This window comes from Schistocerca americana, chromosome 5 (genome assembly GCF_021461395.2).
Source record: "Schistocerca americana isolate TAMUIC-IGC-003095 chromosome 5, iqSchAmer2.1, whole genome shotgun sequence".
Classification (NCBI taxonomy): Eukaryota; Metazoa; Arthropoda; class Insecta; order Orthoptera; family Acrididae; genus Schistocerca; species Schistocerca americana.
Window position 1 is genome coordinate 120847890 of NC_060123.1, and position 17022 is coordinate 120864911.

General features: G+C 43.7%; 1 protein-coding gene across 1 annotated transcript in view; it reads left to right on the forward strand.

The window, feature by feature from the left end:
• The first annotated feature begins 507 nt into the window (after nucleotides 1–507).
• Nucleotides 508–17022, forward strand: part of LOC124616230 (putative odorant receptor 92a) — a 199428-nt gene continuing 182913 nt past the window's right edge. The window contains exons 1-2 of the mRNA XM_047144532.1: nucleotides 508–840; nucleotides 11728–11904. Coding sequence (XP_047000488.1) covers nucleotides 508–840; nucleotides 11728–11904 — 510 coding nt within the window. The remainder of the gene's footprint in view (nucleotides 841–11727; nucleotides 11905–17022) is intronic.

The following is a 17022-nucleotide window of genomic DNA, read 5'->3' on the forward strand; positions in this document are numbered from 1 at the left end:
ATATCGACCTTTTTCCGCAATTGGTAAACGGTCCATTTTAACACGGGTAATGTATCACAAAGCAAATACCGTTCGCACTCGCGGATTGTTACGTGATACCACGCACTTGTACGTCTGTGACTATTACAGCGAAATCTATCACAAAGCGAAAAAAGTGGTCCTACTAAATTATTCATATTTCTTTACGTACTACACGAATATGTAATAAAACTGGGGGTTCCTTTTTTAAAAAAACGCAGTTGATATCCGTTTGACCTATGGCAGCGCTATCTAGCGGGGCAACCATAGCGCCATCTGGTTTCCCCCTTCAAGCTAGACACGTTTCGTGCTTTATAGTTTTTTCTTTTGACGCTTATTTCGTAAGATATTTGGCCCGGTCACGATCAATGGACCACCTTGTATACGTCCTAAAATGATGGGACCAACTGCCACATCGATGAAATGGAACTGATTCGGTTCATGGCCTCTGAATTATTGGTTGGTGACCTGTATATTCCTGTCGCACAGATGGCACTGCAAGAGAAGCGGTCTCTCGTGCAGTTCGGCCTGAACCGCCGGCTGCTGCGCTGCGTGGGCCTGTGGCCCGAGGAACGGGGCAGCCCGTGGCGGCCGTCCCTGTGGCCGAACGCGCTGCTGCAGCAGGGCAGCCTCGCCGCCATGGTTACCAGCGAGCTGGCGGCGCTGCGCCAGTACTGGGGTGGCGAGCTCAGCCACACCACCATCAACGCCTGCATCATCCTGCTGGTGGCCGTCGCCCTCTGCAAGGCCTCCTCCTTGGTCTCCCTGCGTCGGCCCATCATACAGCTCATGCACACACTTCAGAACACTTCCGTGCCTCAGGTACAGCACCCACATAAAATATGAGGTTACATTTTCTCTCCCGTTGGTAGAGTGCTGCCTCTCAACATATTGCAACAGTAAGTTTTAAAAACAGTGTACGTATTCGTATAAGAGGTAGTATTAGTCAACACTAGGAGAAAGTTCCTGTAATTACGTGTCGGGAAAACATTGGCTATTCAGATAGTTTTACTTCTGTCGAGTAATGTGCATTCAACCCTTCCTGTTCCCAGAATTTTTTTTTTTGTTTCACTGAATACGACTGGGGTGATATAAATCCCAAGTAATTTTCTCGGTATATAATGCCAGTATTTTAATCAGCTAACATAAAAACATATTCGTTGAAAGTAATAGCCATCAGTCTATTTTAACAAATATTGTATATACAAGAAACAAAAAGAAATTTAGATTGGGATTACACTGACTCCAGTGGTACTCAGTGCAACAAGCCAGAAATATATGTTGATGTGTTGTACATACGAAACTGAACGAAACACTATTGGATAAATTGGAGTCAGAGAGATGAGGGCACACACAATATATATATATATATATATATATATATATATATATATATATATATATATATATATATATAGGGTGAGTCACCTAACATTACCGCTGGATATATTTCGTAAACCACATCAAATACTGACGAATCGATTCCACAGACCGAACGTGAGAAGAGGGGCTAGTGTAATTGGTTAATACAAACCATAAAAAAATGCACGGAAGTATGTTTCTTAACACAAACATACGTTTTTTTAAATGGAACCCCGTTAGTTTTGTTAGCACATCTGAACATATAAACAAATACGTAATCAGTGCCGTTTGTTGCATTGTAAAATGTTAATTACATCCGGAGATATTGTAACCTAAAGTTGACGTTTGACTACCACTCCTCCGCTGTTCGATCGTGTGTATCGGAGAGCACCGAATTACGTAGGGACCCAAAGGGAACGGTGATGGACCTTAGGTACAGAAGAGACTGAAACAGCACATTACGTCTACATGCTAACACCTTTTTATTGGTCCTCTTCACTGACGCACATGTACATTACCATGAGGGGTGAGGTACACGTACACACGTGGTTTCCGTTTTCAATTACGGAGTGGAATAGAGTGTGTCCCGACATGTCAGGCCAACAGATGTTCAATGTGGTGTCCATCATTTGCTGCACACAATTGCAATCTCTGGCGTAATGAATGTCGTACACGCCGCAGTACATCTGGTGTAATGTCGCCGCAGGCTGCCACAATACGTTGTTTCATATCTTCTGGGGTTGTAAGCACATCACGGTACACATTCTCCTTTAACGTACCCCACAGAAAGAAGTCCAGAGGTGTAAGATCAGGAGAACGGGCTGGCTAATTTATGCGTCCTCCACGTCCTATGAAACGCCCATCAAACATCCTGTCAAGGGTCAGCCTAGTGTTAATTGCGGAATGTGCAGGTGCACCATCAAGCTGATACCACATACGTCGACGTGTTTCCAGTGAGACATTTTCGAGCAACGTTGGCAAATCATTCTGTAGAAACGTGATGTATGTTTCAGCTGTTTGGGCCCCTGCAATGAAGTGAGGACCAATGAGGTGGTCGCCAATGATTCCGCACCATACATTAACAGTCCACGGTCGCTGTCGCTCTAGCTTTCTGAGCCAGTGAGGATTGTCCACGGACCAGTAATGCATGTTCCGTAGATTCACTGCCCCGTGGTTTGTGAAACCCGCTTCGTCGGTAACCAGGTAGAACTGCAACGCATTCTCTGTTAATGCCCATTGACAGAATTGCACTCGATGAGTAAGGTCATCACCATGTAATTGCTGAAGTAGCGACACATCAAATGGGTGAAAGCGGTGACGAAGCAGTATGCGCATGACACTTCTTTGACTCAGTCCACCGGCTCTCGCAATGTCCCGTGTACTCATGTGTGGGTTCATGGCAACAGCAGCTAACACCCCAACTGCACCCGCTTCTCCTGTGGCGGGCCTGTTACGGACCCGTTTGCGTACTACGACCATAGCTATTGCATACAGTTGGCGGTAGATGTTTTCCAATGTGCGGCACGTTCGATGCTCTCTGTCCGGGTACCGTTCTGCATACACCCTGCAGGCTTCAGCTGCATTTCGTCGACACTCGCCATATATGAGTATCATCTCCGCCTTTTTCCGAGTTCGAATACACCATGGTCATAGTTCCTACAACACTACAATATCACAGACGTCTGGTAACACGGTGTACTACAGTTGGTCTGCGTGCGAAGACGAATGCAGAGTAACAATAGCAGCAAGTGTTACATGCGGACACTGCGACAGCTCGACCAAACCACAACAGTGCACTACAGCCACACTCGTAAACACGGTCATCATCGTAAACATGTCCCTGCAGATGCTGCTCGCCGACCGTGGCCCGTGTTTGTTACAACACGCAACTGAACGTTGGAGGTTTCAAGCGTCGGCTTTAGGTTACAATATCTCCGGATGTAGTTAACATCTCACAATGCAACAAACGGCACTGATTACGTATTTGTTTATATGTTCAGATATGCTAACAAAACTAACGAGATTCCATTTATAAAAACGTAGGTTTGTTTTAAAAAACATACTTCCGTGCATTTTTGTACGGTTTGTATTAAACAATTACACTAGCCCCTCTCCTCACGCTCGGTCAGGTGGAATCGGTTCGTCAGTATTTGATGTGGTTTACGAAATATATCCAGCGGTAACGTTAGGTGACTCACCATATATATATATATATATATATATATATATATATGTATATATATATATATATATATATGGCTCCGAGCACTATGGGACTCAACATCTTAGGTCATAAGTCCCCTAGAACTTAGAACTACTTAAACCTAACTAACCTAAGGACATCACACACACCCATGCCTGAGGCAGGATTCGAAACTGCGACCGTAGCAGTCCCGCGGTTCCGGACTGCAGCGCCAGAACCGCTAGACCACCGCGTCCGGCATGTATATATATATATATATATATATATATATATATATATATATATATATATATATATAGCTTTGAAGAGAAAGGAAATACAATTTTCCAGTACGGTTATGGGATCATATTGTCTCCTTTGGTACTAGGAAGGGTAAAACAACAGCTGAGGCAAGAAACCCGAACAACAGATTCAAAAATAAGCGAGAAACAGTATTGTTCATTGTCGCTTTCTTTCGGGTAACATCTGTCCGACGTTGCACAAATGTTTCACCAGTGTGTCTAGGGAATTTCGCCCTGCAGTTTCATTTCGCGCAGCTCAATGTTTATGACGCCGTATTTCCTGATCTATTTGCTGCGCAGTGTTTTAAGTTTGTACGTCCATCCAGTGTCCCACTCACATGAAGGAAATCGGAGAGGGCACTCGGTAAGTTTCCTTTCATAGACGTTAAAACGTTTCCTCCATTAAGTCTTCGCACCAAGGCCGAAACGGTAAATAATTGGACAAGCAAACATAGAACAGAAACGCAACGAAAACACTCCCACAATGGAAAGGCAGCTGAATCGGAAGCGATAGCTGTGAGGATCCTCAGAGAATGCGCGAAACAACTCACTCCACATCCAGCAGTAGTTATCGTAGGTCGCTAGAGCAACGAAAAATCAAGTGATGGTAAAAGCATGGAATATCAAGCCCGTTTTCTGGCACAGTTGTTAGATACATGCACATATTTAGGAGCCTATATCGCTGATGACCAAATGTCGTAGAATTCCGGCCATCATTAACGCTCACGCATTTGGTCGTTTTTGGAGAACGAAAATTAATCTTTATAAAAGTCAGAGATCTGGCGAAAATCAGCTTGCATTTTCCGTCCATGAGTGCCGCAGACAAAGCCGCTCCTACCGTGTCCTTTGGGTATCAGACAACATGGGATGCAATTCCTCACTGTCCGCCCCTGGTAGCTTAGTGGTCAGCGCGACGGACTGTCATATCTAACGGCCCGCGTTCGATTCCCGGCTGAGTCAGCGATTTTCTCCGCTCAGGGACTGTGTGTTGTGTTGTCCTTATCATCATCATTTCATCCCCATCTGGAGGGACCCTAGGTGGAATGGTAAAACGAATAGCAGAAATTGCAGATGGTAGAGTGAGACTCATTGAGGGAGAGTTGTAGCTTATGCACGAAAAATGTGGTTTACGAAAGACAATTTGGCGACTGTCTTAATTATTGTTCACTGGTCTGTGTTCCTTACCAAGCAGGATTGATAGGCAGTAGAAGAACGGCGTTATTCCGTACGGGATCCTATACGTGCGGTAGCTTTAAGATTATGCTCAAAAAATTCCGGTGGAAGACGCTGCAAGTGAGACATTAAGGGTCATGTGGTTGTTAACTGCAGAAATTTCGAGGACGGACGGCCTAAGAAGAGTCAGGCTACGCGTTACTGCGTTACACATACTTCTAGCCAAATGAGCACTATCAGGATATGAAAGACGTTCTAGAATACGGAGCTTTACCGAGGTATTCTTCGTATGGGCAATTTGCTAATGAAACAGGGGAGAGCGGAAAGTCAGCTGTACCAGAATTACTGAACGCCACAAAAGTTCCAGAGTATAGACGCAAATGCAGACCTCCTGGTGGGGCTACGTCTTCCCAAAACAGCAAATATCCCATATCACGCTATTTAACAAGAGTACTTGTTTTAAAAAGGAGACTGTTCAGCAAGCTTGTCTGATAAAACAGTGTAGGCAACAGCAGAGGTGACATACTGTGCTGGAATTATCTCCTGTCCCGTTACATATTGCCGTTGTTTTATCTTTACCTATGTAGTTACAAACGGCCCTATACTGTATGAAAAATTGTCCGTGTCAACGCTGCTGGAAACGTTTGCATACAACTAAAGATATAACGAAGGAACGGGAAACCAAAGAGAGGATACTCTGAAATATAAATTCAAGTTTTCTTGAATAAATATCCAGTTTGTATCCGTTTGAAAGCTTGGTTTACCAATTATCTTTTACTGGGAGATATTAAATGAAAATATACACTGAATCTTCTGAAATAGGACTTCGTTGATTCAGTGTATTCTACCATCCGACGACAGGTAGAATACGTGTTCATTACAGCAAAATTGAAACTAGGTGTTCCACATGAAATAAAAGCCAGTGACGAGCGACTTATGTCGAATTTTCCAATATTATTTAGTTTTGCGGTGGGAGTACAGACGATGGCTATAGACGACCAACGTCAAATAATCGAAATTAGTCATGGAGCGAATAAAAGAAGCGTAATTTGCCACTTCGGCTGGTTTTTAGTTGTACTGAGAAACAATCAGTTGCGCAATGACGGCGATGGCAGCAGCGTATAACCTCGACGGAGAACCAAAACGTTTGTGGACTCTCTGGTAGGTTAGAACAGTGCTAACGTAAAATGCCGCAGCAGATGTTAAAGAGCTCATCTGAATAAGGGAACTCATTGTACGAATAAGTTGCATAGTTCTAAATAATAGTACGGAGCTCAAGTATTAGGATTAAGTATAGCCGTAAAATTCTTTGTATTCATGAGTAATGTGTGAAGCGGTTGGGGATTTCTTTGATTCGAAGTGGACTTTGTCGTATGTGTGATGGTCAGATGAGTAAGACTCTTTGTATGGGAAGAACCATTAGCGATAAGATCCATATATGTTAGAGACAAGCATTTTTCGTTTAATAATTAGTGTGTGTTTCGTCAATCCTTTCTGGAGAGAGACACTGTAGTTTTGCAAGTCTGCTCTTAATATGCATTTTGTTTTTTTATCTGTATGGGCGTTTAGCTGCACTGCTTCCATTATAAAAGTGACTTAGTGGTCACTGCCAGAAGTTAGTTAGTTATGTGAGACGTTCCCGGACGTTAGCAGTATTACTTTTATTAGTCTGCGGAGAGCATGTCTTTTCGTCATAAAGTAAGATTGACCAGCGCCGCAAATCTATCTTCCCAGTGAAAGCGTCTCGATGTTTCACGAGTAACTGCAAATGCGATATTAGACAGCAATCATACAAATTGTTTTAATTTTTTCGATAATGTGCAGTGTTAACTGTCGATCAGGCCTCTGGAAATGGAAACGAGCGTATGGCATTCTTGGTCGGGAGGCTCCGTCCGGGGAAGTTCGGCCGCCGAGTGCAAGTCTTATTTCAGTTGATGCCACATCGGGTTACTTGCGTGTAGTTGATGAGGATGAAGTTATAATGATGACAACGCAACACCCAGTCCACGAGCGGAGAAAATCCCCAACACGGCAAGGAATCTTACCAGGGCTGGCTGCATGGGAGGAAAGCACGTAACCACCCAACTACGCAGGCAGACGATCGGACCTCTTACTTGCATCTCTTACGAAAAATACGGGTTTGCATCCACAGTGCCTCGTGCTGTTAGCCACGGATTACGAGATGCCGTGTGGCTAGGGCCTCCCTTCGGGTAGACCGTTCGCCTGGTGCATGTCTTTCAAGTTGAAGCCACTTCGATGACTAGCGTGTCGATGGGGATGAAATGATTATGATACGGACAACACAACACCCAGTCGCTGAACTGAGAAAATCTCCGACCCAGCGGGGAATCGAACCCGGGCCGTTAGGTATGCCGCTACGGTCGCAGGTTCGACTCCTGCCTCGGGCATGGATGTTTGTGATGTCCTTAGGTTAGTTAGGTTTAGCTAGTTCTAAGTTCTAGGGGACTAATGACCTCAGCAATTGAGTCCCATAGTGCTCAGAGCCATTTTGAACCGTTAGGTACGGCATTCCGTCGCGCTGATCACTCAGCTACCAGGGGCGGACGGAATACGAGATGTATGAAACTGAGTTTCGAGGTTCTAGGCGCAATTCTTTCAATCATCCATTCACACATCCATTCACTCAGATACCTTGTTCTATAAACCCCGTCTTGAAGTACAGCTTCCAGGTATGTGGAAAGACTAAAGCTTAAATCAAGAGGCAGGACGCTGCAGGCTACTTCTGCGAAGTACTGTGCTTAACCAATGCACTTATTTAGTTTTACTTTCTAACACTTTCCATTTTAAGCACTGGACGTAGCTATTGCAATCGTAAAATTTTCTGTACAATAAGCAGTCTAGTGCGAAATTCAGGCGGATGCTTTCTTCTTCAAACAGATGTCAACTTCAGCGTGCTCCTATCCATCATATGAACACTAGTCACACTGTCATAGATATATTTGTAACAAATCCCCAAACAGAGTAATTCGTATCTCTCTAGTATCTGCACCCGGCCTTTGCGTCCATGAAATAATTTTCGTGACGTAATCTCTAGAATGACCCACAAATGAATCACAAAAGACTTCATACCAAGACAGCAAACATAGCAGTTTATCTGGTCTTGCAACTGAGACGGAAAAAATAGTTTGGAGAATATCTTCTATTCCAGTTTCGGACACAAACGAAACTGTACATAGATTTCCTAACAAACCTACTCAACCATATGTTGGACTGTTTCTTTAAGGAAACTGCGACTGTTTTAACAATAAAAATTCAAATAAAATAATTTATCTATGCCAGGCAGTGCCATCTTACTCAACGTCAAAGGAAACGTGCACCTCGACTAAATGAAGATCTAAAACAGCTCATGAATCTCAGACACTACACATTGGGCATACAAATTACTCCCCGCACGTGAAAATCATATAAGTACAAGGAGAAGCGGAACAGAATTGATAAATCTGTGTAAAATGTAAGACACAGGAAGGCCCAAACATTAACCGACAAGCAGTCCTACGGAAAACCTGCGTGGTCTTGGTATAGGTAAAGTAAAAGCTGCAGCAGGTCCCATTGTCCCAGCTGTACAACTGAAACGATACTTCAAATTCCCTACAATTACAGTTTAATCACATATGGGACAGATACTCTGATTACTTCATGGGGGTAAATATCTGTAGCCACAAAAATTTCCATCTTATGTGTATGACTTTTAACACCGTCAAAAAGCTGTCATGTATATCAGATCAGCATCCAAATGATGAAGCGTATTACTGACCCACCACTGACTTCTATAACAAACGTCTTCGTCTACTTCTTAACGAGAAGTGTTTTTCTGAGGCCTGGAAAAAAGAAATAGCTAAGCTACTACCTAATTAGGACGCAGCCACAGCGCCCTCCGATTACCGACCTATTGGCATTCTCCCTGCGCTGTCTAAGGCTTTGAACATATTCCATGACCAGCTAACAAACTGCCTGACTGCAAACAACCTACTGGACGAATATCAGTCATGCAGTCATGATTCCGTAAACATCAGAGCAAAACATCTGCCTTAATGAGGCTAACAGATAACTCAAAGTTTGCTATGGATGAACAAGAGGCAACTATCATGTCCTTCATAGACTACAGCAAAGCGTTCGACACTGCCGTCGACTTAGACACATGATTGCGAAACTTAGCTTCCTAAATTTCCCGCCAAGTGCAATACAATGGCTTCGCTCACATCTGACACATCGCCAGCACTCCGGCATAAAGTCTCAATGGACCCAGGAGGTATCAGGTGTCCCCCAGGGTTAGCTGCTAGGACCTATACTTTTTTCATTGTACATAAAAGATGTGTCACCCGTATCAACAGGTTTGCTGATGACCTCCAGTTGTACCTAAGTGCAAAACCAGTAAACCCGAGGACAGTAATGAAGAACATCAGTGCCGAGCTGTGTGCATTATCAAAATGGGCGCATGACAGAGGGCTCAAACTAAACGTATTCAAAAACTTTGAGTTAGTGGCTGGTGATTCTACGTTCAATAACCCCAAATATCTGGAATCTCTACCGTACTTAACTCTAAAATGGAAACACACACCCACTTCTCCCTTTCAGGAAAGAGCTGAGAGTCATAATAGATGAAATTATAAATTGGACTGAGCACGAAACTGCAATGTTCAAGAAGCCATTAGCATCCCTCCACGACCTACACAAGTATAAAAAGCTCTATCCTCTTGAAGTGAAAAGGAGACCAGTACAAACACTTAACCTTCCAGTTACTGATTACAGCAGTGATATCGTACAAGGCCTTTCGCAGGGAATCTGACGGAGGTTGGAACTGGTTATGAATGCCTGTGATCCTTCTGACTGTGATGTTCGATTATTTGATCATATTTCACCATCACAAGCACTGCAATCCTAGCTGTGTGCATACAAGCGCAGAGATTTCCATACCCTCTGCTTTCTCTACTTTCTTATCGATGAATACGCTCCATCATATCTGTTCTTGTCTTTGACGCTCTAGTCTGAATGAAATGGCAGAAACACCCTATCCCATCAGATCAAAATCCTTTCTGTCCCATTCCATCGTCCATCGTCTTTCTAGAAGTCATTCTCAGTTGAAGGAACGCGACTCAGGAACAATCTTCGATATTATATTAGAGAATTGAATATCACCTCCAGCTTCAGAAGATAGTTAATGACATATCTACGAAAGCAATAATAACGGTTACCATTGTACGAACTCATTACTCTTGTACATCCCTTTTTCCAACCCGATCATCCTCATTTCCTATCATTTTTAGCCCTTGCCGTTTTCTTAACCTTACTAGTTCATAGTCAGTATTATATACTGATACTGCCACTTCAGACATTCAAATCATTTAATAATATTTGTAATAGCAAAATTGTCATTTTTTTAGAGAACTACGATGAAAAATAGGTACTGTACATGTGAAACCCTGATCCGATGTAAGAGATGGCCTGACGGCCCTAATCATATAAGGTTACGTAAGTAAATAAATATAAATAATCAAATATTTTAGACTACAACCACTGATAACGGGAAGATAATCCACAGTAACGAGTTTCAGGGGTCAAGGTCACATCATTCGTCTGTCAAAGTCAATGCTACATGTACCGCACTTCAAAAACTCTCAAGGTCAAAATATGAAAATGGCAATATCAGGTACTGTGCTCCGCTTATCCATGTGTCCAGAAAATCGTTTCATCCGTAAGGCGGTAGACACCAGCCGCAGCAGCCCGGAGTGGCCGCGTGGTCTAGGGCGTCAAATCACGGAATGCGCGGCCCCTCCCGCCGGAGGTTCGGGTCCTCCCTCGGGCATGGGTGTGTGTGTGTTGTTCTTAGAATAAGTTAGTTTAGGTAGAGTATAAGTCTAGGGACCGATAACCTCAGTAGTTTGGTGCCTTAGAAATTCACATACATTTGAACATTTGAACACCAGGCGCATCAGCTGTCTCTCCATGCACCACTGTTTCGTAAACATGTGTGCAGAGCCGTACAGACAGCACTGAACCGTCAGCAGTTCCACAACATTCCAAATCTCCTACCATATCAATGGTGTTCCATGCCAAATCGTTCACTTCATCGTAGTGACAACCTTAAAAAAGATCTAAAAAGCCATTGAAGAAGGCAGTACAGTTTTCGTCGGTTTGCATACTAAATACATTATCAAACTTAGCCCGGTGGATGCTGTTTCAAGTTCCTCAAGCAGGTCGAGTTTCTTTCCTTTCTTATCTACGTATGCCGCCCCTAAGTCCTCTTCTATGCCTTCAGGGAGTGACTAGTACCGTACACAGGGTGGTAATAATTATCGTGCGACTACTGGCGGGTAACCAGTGTGTATGTAATTATTGTGTGGCAGCGAAATACCGTAGATATTCTTGTGCGTTAGTACGGAAACCATTTACGCAGGGACTGCTACGGTCGCGGGTTCGGATCCTGCCTCGGGCATGGATGTGTGTGATGTCCTTAGGTTAGTTAGGTTTAAGTAGTTCTAAGTTCTAGGGGACTGATGACCTAAGATGTAAGTCCCATAGTACTCAGAGCCATTTGAACCATTTGAACCATTTACGCTGAAAAAAAATTTGTTCCAATTTTGCCAACTAGGTGCTAAAATATCGCTTTGAATTGAAGAAAAATGTACGTAACTGTTTTCATATGACAAAAACAACTCTTTGTGTTGACAGAACGAATGGGAGGAGCGCATCTACTCCGGAGCTGCGAGGCACGCACGCCTGCTCACTCTGGTGCTCTGCGTCGACTACGCTATTGTGGCCTTCATCTGGGACTCTCTGCCGCTCCTCAACTTCATGCAGCAGTCGCCGGAACGACGGTACAATAATAGCGACGCCATATTCTCACAGGCAAGGAAACGAATATTTAATACATCAGAAAAATCTACTTTTACAGGTGCCTTCTCCGATGTACTTTTCCAATGGATTTTCGTCGGGCTCGGGAGGGTCATTTCCGAATTCCACCAAATGCGCATGTGAAGTATGCATGTAGGTTGATATCATGTCTCCACAGCTACGTAGCATTAGCCATATCACTTATTAATAGATGTATAAAGCCGGTGACAGCTCTCTACTGAATCATTGTAAATTGGCTGACTTTTAGAATGAGATTTTCACTATGCAGCGGAGTGTGCGCTAATATGAAACTTCCAGCAGATTAAAAGTGTGTGCCGGACCGAGAGTTGCTAGATCACTCGCCCGCGAAAGGCAAAACCCCCGAGTTCGAGTCTCGCTCCGGCACACAGTTTTAATATGCCAGGAAGCTCCAGGCTGACTTTTCTTTCTCCTTATTTAGAATGTACACAGGGATCTTTTTATTCTTTCTTACTCCTAGGATTGGTTGACAGCAGAACTTCTCTCTTCGCGTCTTTCTGCACAATGTTTCGTTTCCGTGTAGGAGCTGTAGCTTACATACAATGAAGAGCCAAAGAAACTGGTACAGCTGCCCAATATCGTGGACGGTCCCCGCGGGCAAGCAGAGGTACTGCAACACGACGTGGCATGGACTCGCATAATGTCTCAAGTAGTGCTGAGTGGAACTGTCACGATGAATCCTGCAGAGCTTTCCAAAAATCCGTAAGAGGAGGAGGAGATGTCTTCTAAACATCACGTTGCAAGGCATCGCAGAAATGATCAATAATGTTAATGTCTGGGGCCTCTGGTGAGCAGCGGAATGTTTAAACTCAGAATAGTGTTTATGGAACCACTGTGTAGCAGTTCAGGAGGTATGGGGCGTCGCATCGTCTTGCTGGAATTGCCCACGTCCGTCGGGACGCACGTTGGACATGAATGGATGCAGGTGATCAGACAGGATGCTAACGTACGTGTCACCTGTCAGAGTCGTATCTAGACATGTCAGGGGTTCCATATCACTCCAACTGTGACGCCCCACGCCATTACAGGGCCTCCACCAGCTTCAACAGTCACCAGCTGACACGCATGGTCCATGGACTCATGAGGTTGTCCCCAGACCCGTACACGTCCATCCACTCGATATAATTTGAAATGAGACTCGTCCGACTAGACAACATGTTTCCAGTCATCAACAGTCCAATGTCGGTGTCGACGGGGCCAGGCGAGGCCGAAAGCCTTGTGTCATCCTGCCATCAAGGGTACACGAGTGGGCCCTCGACTTCGACAGCACGTATCGATGGAAAAATGGACATGAGCGCTTGGCGTCATTGGCCGGAAGTCTCCTTACGGGCAGCTCCGGCCGCCTTGGTGCAAGTCTTATTACAATCGACACCACATTGGGCAACCTGCGCGCTGGATAGGGATGAAAAGATGATGAAGACAACATAGCACCCAGTCCCTGAGCAGAGAAGATCCCCGACCCACCCGGGAATCGAAATCGGGCCCGTAGGATGTCAATCCGTCACGATGACCACTCAGCTATCGGGCGGACAGTCCACATCAATGATGTTTCGTTAAATGGTTCGCACGCGAACACTTGTTGATGGCCAAGCACTGATATCTGCAGCAAGTTGCGGAAGGGTTGCTCTTCTGTCACGTTCAACTATTCTCTTCAGTCGTCGTTGGTCCCGTTCTTGTAGGATCTTTTTCCCGCCGCAGTAATTTCAGAGATTTTTGGTTTTACAGGATTCCTGATATTCACGGTACACTCGTGAAACGATCGTCCGGGAAAATCACCACTTCATCGATACCTCGTAGATGCTGTGTCCCATCGTTCGCGCGCCGACTATAACACAACGTTAAAACTCACTTAAATCTTAATAAACTGCAGTAACCGACCTAACGACAGCGCCAGACACTTGTTGTCTTATATAGGCATTACCGACAGCAGCAGCGCATTCTGCCTGTTTACATATCTCTGTATTGGAATACACATGCCTTTACAAGTTTCTTTGGCGCTTCAGTGTATGTTACAGTTTGATTTATGGTTTTCAGTAAAGGTGTTCCTGCACTTATATTCCCACTATCGAACTCCGTAATCCTTCAAAATTGCTAAATATGTACGTCCATATCTCCTTCTCTCTCCCTGTGTCCACTGTCCCTCTATGTCCACCTCATCCTGCTCCGTGTCTCTTTACATGTTTTCCTACCCACCCTCTCTGTCGATCTCCTCCTTCCATCCTCTCTCTTCATATCCGCCAGCCGATTCTCTATGTCCAGTTTCTCCCCCCCCCTTTCCAACTACTGCCCCTCTCTGACCTTGAGCCTTGTTTGCTCTTGTTGAAAATTCAGATTCTGTGGCAGTATTCTAATAATATACCAATAAGGCATAAATACAGCTTCCCTCTTTTCTCCGAAAAGCGTTTCGTGTAAACGATTAAAAGTATGTAATGAGAAAGAATATGTATGGAACAAACAATTTGTTTAGTGGTTTAAATGCTCTGCTATTTTAGTTCAAACTGGCTGCGAGAAATGAAACGAACCCGCACATTTTCATATCACAGTAACTTTCCGCAGTAGGTTTTAATAGAAAACTTGAATATTGTTGTTTTGAAAATATATTGCCTAAATCTTTATCAATTATAATAGAGCACCCTGCAAAAACTTGAAGTAAATCGCTCAAGACCTTTTGAAGATTGTGGCAGCAACGTTTCCCTATTATAAATTATTTGTACATTTATATTACATATTAAAAAATTATAGCCTATGTTTATTCAAATGTAGGTACATGGCAGTATCGTGTAATATAGGAGGTCAATCGGTCAAGTACTTTTCGTTATTTTTGATAACAACGTTAAACAACGAGTTGTCTTTATAATAGTATAGATGGTCATATGTCTCTCCTGAGAATTTTAGGAGCCCCTTATGTCTCAATACATGTCAAAACTACGAAACTCTTGCTTTTACAATGGTCTTTTGACGACTTAGTTATTTGCAATCTTATCAGTCAATTTCCTTTTCAGGAAATAAAAAGTGTGAAGTCATCCACTTGAGCACTAAAAGGAATCAGCTAAATTTCAGTTGCACGATAAATCATATAAATCTAAAGTCTCTAAATTCATTTGAGTACTTAGGGATTACAGTTACGAATAACTTAAATTGAAGCGATCACATAGATAGTGTTGTGGAAAAAGCAAAGCATAGACTGCGTTTTATTGGCATAACAGAAAATGTAACAAGTCTACTAAAGAGACTACTTACACTACGCTTGGTCTCCCTCTTCTGGAGTATTGCTGTGTGGTATAGGATCCGAAGCAGATGTGATAGGCAGATGTCATCGAAAAACTTCAACGAAAGACAGCTTCTTTTGCAGTTTCACGAAACAAGGGAGAGAGTGTAAAGGATATGATGCATGAATTGAGGCCGCAGTCATTTAAACAAACGCGTTTTCTGCTGCGGCAGGATATTCTCATGAAATTCAGATCACCAACTTTCTCCTCACAGCGTGAAAATATTTTGTTGGCACCCACCTACATAGGGAGATATGGTTATCATGATGAAATAAGAGAAATCGAAGCTCGCATGGAAAGATTTAAGTGTTGGTTTTCTCCCCTCGCGCAGTTCGTGAGCGGAACAGTAGAGAAGTAGCTTAAAATTGCTGCGTAGAACCGTCAGGCACTTAATTGTGAATTGTTATGAAGTAGACGTACATCTATATTCCACAACTGAATGTAGTGAGGAGCATGCTTTGAAGCACAGATTTAGGCAGAGCTTGTTCAGTACCAGCCCTACACAACATAGGGGAAACTGACCTCTTTCTCCCTCCCACGACAGAGTGATGTCAGAAGGTCACCAACCATGGCAACTGTGACATAAATGTGACATCCATTACACAATGACCACTAGTCGCTTTGTGACAGTAGAAACTGATGTTAAGAACCGAGACATGGGTGGTAGTAACACTTCATGCCCAACACAGCCATGAAATAGGGCTTTATGCTCAGATAAAACGAGGCTCCACTGCTAACGGGCTATGAATTACCTGCGCAGACATAAACGCACCCTCCTCGCCGTGGCATGCTATAACAACTGACGTAAGGGGACAAATTACAAATGCCATCATAAACGAATCAAACCTACGCAGTATTAAGCAAAGAGTCTCATCCTCCCTCATATTACTGAACGGAGTAGGCCACAGAAGGAGCACAACAGTGGTCAATTACAGTGAGTCGAGATCGATAGAAAATTGTACAATATTGGAAGGGCTTACTCAGGGTGCCTACAACACCATGCATACAGAGACTGCAGTTAACAGACAGAATAACAGACTGTATCTGATGATGACCGACTGGGCACGACTAAAGAGGCCGATAGAAGACGCCCCGTTTCAGACCACACAAGGAAGCACTGACTGAAATCAGCCAGACCATAGAGCTAATTCAAAAAGCACAGGCCGATGCGGTAGCGATGTCCCACATAACATCAACCATGAGCTAACAAAATTACGAAAAGTGACTAGAAGGATCGAAAGCAATACCAAAAGGCAAAGGTAGGATGGGACAGAGAGGCAATACTGAAACATACACTATGTGATCAAAAGTATCCGGACACCTGGCTGAAAATGATTTACAATTTCGTTGCGCCCTCCATCGGTAATGCTGGAATTCAATATGGTGTTGACCGTGATGACAGCTTCCGCTCCCGCAGGCAAACGTTCAGTCAGGTGCTGGAAGTTTTCTTGGGGAATGGCAGCCCATTCTTCACGGAGTGCTGCACTGAGGAGAGGTATCGATGTCGGTCGGTGAGGCCTGGCACGAAGTCGGCTTTCCAAAACATGTCCATGGGGTTCTATAGGATACAGGTCTGAACTTGCTGTTTGGTAAAATACCTGCGATGTGGAAAACTGATAACACGGAAACAGACAGGTAAGGACCCTTCACACCAAATGTCATATAGAAAATTATATATACTGAATGTACTAGCCAATGTCCAAGAGGCTCTCCTGTGCAGTTGTCTATAGGCACCCAAGAGACACAGGGACGTTGTTAAACATAAGTTTAGCTTTTAGTAAAACAAAAAAAAATTAAAATAATGAGGTCGGTAGATGATACAATC